This window comes from Argiope bruennichi, chromosome 9, assembly GCF_947563725.1.
Source record: "Argiope bruennichi chromosome 9, qqArgBrue1.1, whole genome shotgun sequence".
Lineage (NCBI taxonomy): Eukaryota > Metazoa > Arthropoda > Arachnida > Araneae > Araneidae > Argiope > Argiope bruennichi.
Window position 1 is genome coordinate 120,706,673 of NC_079159.1, and position 10,598 is coordinate 120,717,270.

The window sequence follows — 10,598 nt, forward strand, 5'->3', positions numbered from 1 at the left end:
TAAAGTAAAAAAAAAAGAAAAAAGAAAGAAAACGCATTACTATTTAAGTTAAATTTTGATCCAGGAACAAAATGAAAATAATTTCTTGATTTAGAGCTAATGTACTCGTAGTTAAAAACATGGTCGCTTATATTTAGTAGCTAAAAATATATAAGCAGAGTGACTCGCGAAAAGGTGAAAAATAATGAAGATTGTTTGTTTTTTCAGTCAAACATGATTTAAATCTAAATTACAATAATTATATGTTACTTAGCTAATCATAAAATGCATACATAAACTACACACGGAAATGAAAACAAATTAATAAATACATGCGGATGCTTTTACCTTTATACTAAACAAATTCATCATATTAAATTTAAAATTACATTTATCAAGAAAGAAAAAGTTGCAGCAGTCATCTTAATTATTCATTCCTTTAAAAAATAATATCGCATACATTAAAATTTCGAAAAATAAACGAAAATACGCTACTAATAACAAGCACAACAATAATTCTTGTGATTTTTTCGTGGGAAAAAACATATCTGATTTATAAATAATATAAATATTTGGTGGAAAAGTAAACATTTATGATTAAATTCTAATTTAAAAAAACATATGAGCGCTCAGATAAGTCAAATGATTATATATTAATACTTATTAGATAAGAAATTATCTTTTAATCTAACTATATCGCATCCGTAAATAAAAAATATCTACAGATAACTTTAAAAAATAAATAATTGCCCTTTTCTTATATACACTGCATTAAAAATGCATAGAGCTTTAGAACTAATAAAATAATCTAAATATTCTGATACATTTAATAAATATAATAAATCTAATCCTTAAAAAATTAACTTTTTTAAAAAAATCATGCATAGAAAAAAACTATTAACGAAAGAAAAAATTATAAGAGTAGATGAAGCAATTAAGTTTCAGTTAAATATCAACAATAAAAAATCTACTGTTGCAAATCACATTTAAAAGTATTTTTAAAATTTTCTTAGAATTTATAACTGAATTTAAATCTCGGAAAGCTTGTTTTTGGAAATTTTAGATGATGCAAAAATTACTTTTGTACTATAATACCTTCAGGAATTCTCTCTAAAGAATACTGAAACTTCACTTATTTTTTCATCAATTAACACTATGTTTATAGTGTATAAAAGAAATCGGAGTTCATATTCCCACTCACAAAGCATTTATATTTGTGCTAAATATAGTCTCATAACATTTAAATCAAACAGTTGTACTATAATGCAGCAACGGATAGGTGCAAAATAGGCTCAACAGTATCTTTTAATATTATTAGATGTAATCTAGTAATATTAAGGGTGGATGATTCCTTATTTAAAAGACATTATAAAACATATCACAAAAATGTTTTAAAAATCTTATAAATCATTCTTAAATTTTACTATGTTTGCTCAGATAATTTAATAGTTCTTCAACTATTTAAAAAGATTAAATAAGAAACTCGAACAACTGCTCTGGCGAAAATTCATCCATTAGTAAAATATAAAGCAAATATACACTTCTTTGATCTCGCATTTAAACGACTTTAAACAAAATACATATAAGACACTTGGAAGAATTAAAAAAACCATAGGAATAATACTGAAAAATGTGAACATTATTTTTTCTTTCAAGAAATTTTAAATATTAGTAACTTGAGACTTACTTTCTTTAAGCAAACATTACAGGGCAAGTATTCCGTTCCTCGTCGTTTTAAAATGGGAATAATATTTTATTCCTAATTTGTCGCGAACTTTCAATAAAAGTGGAATGGGTATGAATGTAGAAGCGTACGATTTTATCTCCGTAGATATGAAAGAAATTCCGAGGAAACCCGTGAAGTTAATTATCTTTCTTTTCTAAAGTAAGGATGCGAAGATGGCCAAATATATCCACCATCTTTAAAACGTACCCTAGAAGGTAAGAATTCAGCCATCAGATCTTAGTTTAAGAATTCTGTTTGCTATTACGTTTTGAGAAATTTTGTTTGAATTGATTTTTAGTTTGTAAAAAGGGACTAGGTTCTGTACTCTTTCCCTCGCTTAATTAGGATCTTTTTAATTGTTATGAATCTGGCGAGTAAGAGTTTAAAAATTCATATTTTTTTCCTGCATGTGACTCATTGATTCCTCCATTTTACGCCCCCTTGGTGATGAGCACATGCCCTGACTAATCTGCTCCCAAAGACACGGTAGTGGTTTCTAATGTTGTACGGTCTCTAGTTACACCATTTGAGACACTAGACCCTTACCGCCTCTTCGCATAGATTCCATCGCTTATAATGCAGAGGTGTTCCAATTTATCAAAATTCTCTTTATTCATTCTCAAACCTCTAGGATATGCGGATGTGTTTTTTTTATCCTATTATTCTTTCCAGTCATTTATGCAGGCTAGGATTTAAGAAAATAAAATTGCCTAGATTCTGTGACTTAATGACAATTTTCGCTCCACACATTAGATTTGATACCGGACCTGGTCTTCCAAGTCACGGATATACGTCATCATTAACGGCATACCTAAGGCCATCTGAGGATGTTAGTGATACCTGTTAACTCCATAATAGAGTACCATCGCCAAATGTAAGAAAACCGCTGTGGAGTAATTGTAATTATGGCGATTTATTGATTCTTGGTTTTTATAATCAGTAGCATTAGTCTCTAAATAACTTTCTTGTATACTCTCCAATAAAGTTATTATCTCAGAAAATGCTATGCCTGGTAAAGTATTTCCGTACAATTATTGCGAAATATTAACAATCGGTGCGAATTTAGCACTTTTCTTAAATCTATCGTGCGAAACTATAAATAGTACATGGAAATCAAATTTGTGTTTCAGACATTTTTCCCAAACAATTGAAATAAACATTTGACACGAAATAAACGTTTCACTTCTAGTCATAAAATCTCATTCAAAATTTGTCATAAAATCCCATTCCAATATTTTAGTCACTGTATTTTTGAATTATTGCATTTATGTTTCTCAAAGTATAGACGGACATACGTTCAACCCCTTATTGGTTTTGGCTCAACATTTGACAACTGTTAACACTATAGATATTAAATCTTTGTTCCGAATTTCATCTGTCTAGTTCTCTTTGTTTGAGTGGCTGGGCAGACAGACTTCCTCTGAACGGATTTTATTCAGAAAATGATTGAAATCTACAGATTTGGTGTAAAGACTGTATATGAAATTTCATCCGTCTAGCTCAATGAAGGTTTGTGTTATCTTTATCGCAGACTGAAAAACAGATAATCTTAAAATGTGTCTTTCAAACTTGGGGAGATCTAACTCAAGGATACTGGTCAAAGCCTCCAGTTCGAATTTTTTGATGATTTGAAAGCTTTCTCTGTGTATACGGAAGTCAAAAAATGTCGTTTCAAGGAAGAAAAAAAAAACTTCAATTATTAAAATGGAAAAAAATTTTGCATTTATTAATTAAAAACATGACATCTTTTCTGATTCAAGATTCAGTTCTCGTATTTATCCATTTCAGTTTTAAAGTTTGAATACATTTTGCATAAAAAATAAGATAACTTAAAGTGTGAATACATTTTCCGACGCACCTTTTTATTTTATTGATCCAAAGAAATTTAATCTTTTCGTGTACCTTCGCAGAAAAAAAAAATCAGCCCTTTTCAGTGAATTGTCATCAGTAGTATAGAGTGGATGAATGACGCTCCGGGCATAAAATCTTTAGAAAGCAACTGCTCTCTCACATATTCTGACTTGAAAGCAACCTTTAAGGTATTGTATACACTCTCTCCTTAATTCTCCATTTCCTGCACTACTTACTATCGATCCATTTCCAGAAATTATCAGACAGTATCAAGATTCTTAATTAACTTGCACAGTGCATGTAAAATTTTAAAATTTCATAAATTGATGTAGAATTATTATGCTCAATCATTAGCAATTCAGAATAACCACAAAAATTGACATAGGTAACAAATGCTGTGCAACAATATATACTCATTGAAAGTTTCCCCAGTAATAAAATATTTAAAATGGTACTTCGTTAAATCAAAAACAGATTTAATATGACGCAAATGAGATACAAAATAAATTATTATTCATTAAACTAGATATGAAAATATATTTTATGTAAGAGTATAAGTTACAAAAATCGAAAGGAAAATTTTCTTTTATAAAAGTTTTACTCTAAATTGGGCTCTTACTGTCCTTCAAAAAATTTCTAAAAACACCTTTGCATACGATTATCTGCTCTTCGATCATTTTTCTAGATATCGTATCATCTGTCCAGGCGGCACAATAAATCCAGAGTTGTAAATGTTGCATTTTAATTTTTCGGGAAAAAAAATTAGCTTATCCAAATATATATTTTATTTCAGGTAGTAAACCGAGCTTTTACATCTTATGAATAATTAATAACACATCTAATGACTTTAACAAGAGCGATATTAATGCTTCTTTATGATGCAACCCAAGACCTATTCTGGGGATAAACTCATAATCAGGAACCATGATCAGTTAACGAAGAAGATACTTTCCTCAATACCCTTTTTCCTACAGATTTTCAAGCCAAGCCAGCCGGGGAAGGATTGACTTTGGTCGATAAATCTGTCACAATATAAATCCACAAGAACACGAGATCTTTTCTGAAAGTAGGTTTGGAACCTGAAGTCGTCTGGCCCTGAAGACTAGAAGTATTGAGCTCTTTTTCGAATGTAAGCTAATTACAATACATTTCTAAAAAATACATCGGTTCATGAAAGTCTTCATTCACTCCTAACCTACAAGTTCATACTTTCGCTTATAAGATGTCCCGTTTCGAAATAATTTATCCCTCTTTCAAAAATTCACCGTTTGTTTCCTCCGTTCTTATTAAGGGTTTAATTTTTTCCAGAAATCAGGGATAATAGAATTTTTTCTTCCCTGCCAATACTAAATAAAGGACATGGGAAGTGTAGACCATCTGGAATACATTCTTTGGCTAAAGGTTGGGGAAAAGACCATAGAAAGGTCAGTTCAGTTAGTTTCGAATTCCTAAGAGAACTCATCTGTCAAGGATTTGAAAATGACATTACATTCAAAGTTTGAGCAACCATGTTTTTCTCCCGTACTCAGATGTTTCGTTAAATTTAAAGTCTTCTTGAATGCATACAATTCGTATAAAATAAAAAATAGATCTTTAGAATTCAAGATAAGCAATAAAGAATGGATTTTATTTTTATCACAAATGTTCAATCTTAAAACTATAATCAAAATATATGTAGGAATTCAATAATACCAATTTAAAAATTTTTAAAAAAAATTTTTAAGAAATATCATTAGTATAATCAAATCCATAATAAACAAAGTACTTTATCATAGTATTGGTTATGTAACTTTATAATCTGTGTGACGTAGTACGTCGTTTTACGTCAGATTCTCAAAAGCGTATAAGCGATGTTTTATTGTATATCTGAAAAACTTCCGACCCCCTCGCCTCCACCCTAAAACTGAAAGTAAACAAAACACGGTAACTCACTTTCCATTCGAGAGTGTGTATAATTAATGTTTTAATTACTTCATTTTCATTTTTTAAAATACTTGCAGAGTAGTAGGAAGATAGAAATGAAATAAACGGGAGATTTCAACTTGTAACATTTATATATATTTATTTTTCAGAGCAATAAACAAGTTTTTGTATTAGGTGAATTATGCATCGAATTACTTTTTCCGAATGCAAAGGGTTGAATTAGTTTCACTTTTTCTCTTAAAAATATGATTGCTGAAATTTTCTAACTCCAAAAAAGTGAATCATTAGTACATAAGATAAACTATAAAGAGGCGATTTTTCTTATTTTTATCTTAAATGATTCATTTAAAAAAAATGTTATCACTTTCAATAATATATGTCAAAATTCAAAAGCACTGTTATAAAAATCTGCAATTTTTTTTCTTTTAAATGAAATACCATTTATATAAAATTTATTATAATCAAAGTTAATTATTATAATTTTGTTTACATGCTTTCCAATTCGTATGTTGTTTTGCGTTGGATTCTAAAAAGAAGGTACAAACGGTGCTTTACTGAATATTTCTAAAATTATCATCTCCCCGCTAATAAAAATGAAAGTAAACAACAACTCACTCTCTTCGTCGTCTTCATCAGTTTCACTTTTCTTCTCAAAAATATGATTGGTCGAATTTCCGAACTCCATTTGTGGCGACGAGTATATGTTAACACTTCGGAACTTCTTTCAAAACCGAATCGAAACGAAACCGAGACGAAGCTGACGAAATGAAATCGAAGAACGCATCGCAGCCGTCAATGCAGCGCGCCGACTGACAACTGGGGGGGATGTAAGATACAGCTGGGGTCCTCGTTTCACAACTTCGGGAAGTTTTCGAAGGAATGGCGCTGTTGCCGCTTTGAAGAAATGAAATCTCGGGGATCGACGGAAATTCGAGAAGTGTTTTCAAAGTTCGACGTTGATTGGAAGCTGACTGGATTCCAGTTAAGATGCGGATCAGTTTGAGAGTTTTATTAGAATCCTTTAGGATTGTCTAAAGCAGAAGTTCACTGACTTCATTTTTTTTTCTAGTATAAGGAGTATTTAAATTATTACTATTATCTAAAAGAATACTGCTGTATTATGATATATATTACATCTATTTGACCTCCGGGAGTCTTCGAAATTGTTAGTTTGTCGAAAATCTATCTAGCAGGAATGATTTCCCCAAAACTTTCTTGCATACTCTCGAATAATAGAGAAAATTGTATTTCAGATGCATTTTCCCCAGTCGGATTGAAACTAAAAACTGACACAGAACAAAAATTGCCGTCACAGAATCACCTAACAAATTTGATAAATTTAAGTCATTGCGTTATTAGTTATTTCGGTTCCATGCTTTTGAAAATGGAAAACGGCAGACGTTCAACCCCTTATTGGATTTGGCTCAAAATTTGTTGGGTGTCTATACTATGAATATTAAATCTACGAGCCCAATTTTATCCATTTAACTCTTTTCATTTTGTAATTATCCTGTTAACTTGTATTCAAACAGAAGCGAGTAACACAGACTACTTTTGGACAGATTTTTTTCAGAATTTGACAGAAATTCAGAAATTTGGGGTAAAAATAATACACCAAATTTCATCCATTCAGCTCAAATCGTTTTTGATTTTTCTTCATCAAAAGCAAACATCTTCCAAAAATTGTGTTTTCTTCCAAGTTCGGAGAAGTCTAAAACGAGGAGATTCGTCAAAATATTGAATATGAACTTTTTGACGAGTACGATACTTACTTTATTATTCGTATACAAGTCGAAAATAAAGAGATCGAGAATATATCGAGTTAAAAAGATGAAATTCAGTATGAAGTCTTTACACTTATATCTAAGTATTTTTCCAATTTCAGACCAAATTCTCCTACCGAAAGTCTGTCTGTTTTTCAGTTTGTGAGCATGTAGATACAGTAATTCAGAAATGCCAAGAAATAGCCGAAACACTTCGAGAAAATTTTACTTCGGCATTTATTTAGAATTGCAGCTGTGTGTTAAATTTTGAACCGAATCCACTCACACGCAGACGACAGTCATTCGTGTGCATCTGATCACCATATATTAAAATTGAAATTTGGTATGCACCTTTCTCGCTGAAATCGTATATTTGCCAAATTTTTGTCCCAAAGCGTCAAAAAACAGAATTAATAAATAATACTTTGCGTTCTTAACTGTAAATATGAAACAAAGTGAGCCCATATTGTACTGATATACATCAAAGTCAAAAGGAGAGCCATATTTAAAAAAAAAAAAACTGACATAAGGCAATTTAATTCGATGATAGGGAATATAACCAATTAACGGATGTTACGGAGCTACTGACCGTTCGTTATACGTTCTCTGAATTCATTTTTTAATTCCTGTTAATTAACCAACTGATTACTTTTAACAGTAATAAACAGTTGCAATTGCAGAATTAAAATAACTATATTTTGCATTAAAATAAAAGAAAATTAGTAAACAAAATTTTCAAGTTCAAAACTTAAATTTCAAAATTGCTTTTCAAAGAATTATCAGTTACAAAAGAGAGAATTTTCAAACGCAAAAAATAATAGAAACAAAGAAAGTTGAATGAAAAATAATTTTTAAAAAACTAATTTTTGCACTTTCAATTATCTAAAACAATTAAAATAACTTATTTTATTAAAATAAAATATTTTAATTTAACTGATCATATACGACTAGGAATAAAAAAAAAAGCTGAACTTCATAAGGAATAAACCCTCCCCCCCCCAAAAAAAAAACGCTGCAATTTAAATTCTGTCGAGTAATTGGGCAATAAGATACATTTTTAAGGAAGTGCTTGAGATATTAAAAATATTGTACAGTTATTGTACCTAAAAGAAAAATAATCGATTTCAAAACTGATAAAATTTGATGCCAAAAGAGTTGAAATCGGCGTTTCCATGGAAATGTTCGTGCTTCTAAAGACTTAGGAACTCTTATTTCCATAAAGAAACAATGCCCAAAATACGAATAAAATATTGATTATTGTTTTATTGGCATTTTTCGTCTTCTAAGACTCAGTACTTCAAGGTTGTACATTCAATGTAGCTTTAAAGTTCTTTAGTGACAGAAGAAAAATTCTCAAAAATTAAAGTTAAATGGATTTTTTTCTTCTACGTTGGATTTTACTTCGATTTCATATTTAAAAGATGTTAAAATGTTTATACATATACAAATATACAAAATATTTATATATATATAAAAAATGTTTAGACATATACATCATTACATACGTAAAACTTTATATATAATTACTGTGTAGTTTAAATTTTTATACATACATGATAAAAATTAACTGCTGCTTAATTTCATCATTTTTCACTATACAAAACAATTTTGAATTTAATGCAAATATAATTAAATGTCTTGCAGTTTTATGTAATATGTTTCAATAAATCTACCAGTAAAATTTTAAACAAAAATAATCACTTTTGGAAAATGTTGCAGGAAGCTTTAAAAGATTTTTAAAGATTAATTCCCACTAATAAGATCGATCAAAATGTTTTTTTTTACAAGGTGACTTTTTAATGTAAAATTAAATACTCCTTCAATCCCCAATTTTCCAATAATAATTAAAAAATTTTAATTAATGCATACAAAAAATGTATCGAATCACTTGAAAACATTTCTTGGTTTCAACGAAGCGTTTGGCGTTGAATACAAATTAGATGCTTGAGATGCTTTATCTTTATCATGCAGTCTCCGGTTTCTCCCACTTTTGCTTGCCCTTTTCCTCGAACCAGGATTGTGAAACGGTTTTCGGGGATTTCTTCTCACTCAAAAAGTCTGGTGTAGAAATTTCTTAGAAATTATATTAGTTAATTTCTTAAAAATTCTTCATTTTTAATTTCTTTTAAAAAATTTATGCTCTTATTATTCTTAGAAATTTGTATTCATTTATTTGAAATATAATTTTTGCTGATTATTGTATTATCGCTTAGCATGATTTACAAATAGGCCAACTGATTAAAATAGTTGCACATAACAAAAAATAAATAAATAAAATAAAGGAAAGATGCAATGGTGACTAAGGAAGAATAAATAGGGCAAGTGCCTCGGGCACCATTACTAGGAAAGAGCCGTAAAGCTAAAAAAATTATTTGCATACAAACACGTTATTTTTTTTATTTATTTATTTATTTATTTTTGAATTTCTAAATTCTTAGAAATTAAAATGACGATTTTTCTTTCATTTTAAAACTTTGACGTATTCAAAGAATCTGGAAATTCCTAAAATTCAAATTATTATCCTATCATCCTACTCAAATATCGTCTCTAATATTAACAATCCAGTCATACATGTTCGAATACATTTTTTTTAATTAATAAGCAAAACATATAGCTATAATATTAAAAAAATCATACGAATAAGATTTTCTAGTCTCTGTATATAAAAGTAATAGAGAAAAACATCAGCTGAATTCGATCGAGAGTTGGTGTTATTTTTTCAATTCAAAATATTCTTATTAATCACAAAAAGCGACGAATTTTTGAAAAACTAATTAAGTATTTGAATTTCTATAAACTGAACTGAATGAGAAGAACCTGGAATCAATTTCATTAAAAATAAAAATTCTAAGTGCAGAAATTATACTCCATCAAAATTTGGATGTGCTAAAATATGATGCGTACAGAATGATGAAATTTCAATCAGATACGGTAACCACCTTTTGAGATGGGACTGAATTTATTTTGATGCAAATCCGCATTGTTTGGTGTAAGTTACAAACAAGAAATTTCTGACAGTTGTTTTTTACCCCCGTTTTCTTTCATGAAATAAAGAACCTGATCTGAACTTAAAAACAAATTCATCACAGAAGATACAATTCTATCTTACAAATTCATTCAGTTCGAAAAATGAGTCAAAAAGATAGTTTATTTAGGAGAGAATTGGAGGAATCCCACATATAACTACTTACTGTAATTAAAAGCAAACGAAGATGGCTTTAGACTACTCCCTTTAAAAGTAATACAGGATTTTATCAGACTAGAATACCCACCCACCTTCGCCATTTCTCGTAACTGTCTTGCAGTTTTTTTTTCTCGGGCACTGAAAGAAATCAATGCTTTCTTTCGAATTTTAG

The 10,598-nt window shown here is 29.4% G+C and overlaps 1 protein-coding gene across 1 annotated transcript in view; it reads right to left on the reverse strand.

Annotated features, from left to right (window-relative positions):
• Nucleotides 1-6,254, reverse strand: part of LOC129984841 (NT-3 growth factor receptor-like) — a 268,319-nt gene extending 262,065 nt beyond the window's left edge. Inside the window, exon 1 of the mRNA XM_056094808.1 lies at nt 6,095-6,254. Within this exon, the coding sequence (XP_055950783.1) occupies nt 6,095-6,164 (70 nt within the window). The 5' untranslated portion in view covers nt 6,165-6,254. The remainder of the gene's footprint in view (nt 1-6,094) is intronic.
• Nucleotides 6,255-10,598: the final 4,344 nt, after the last annotated feature.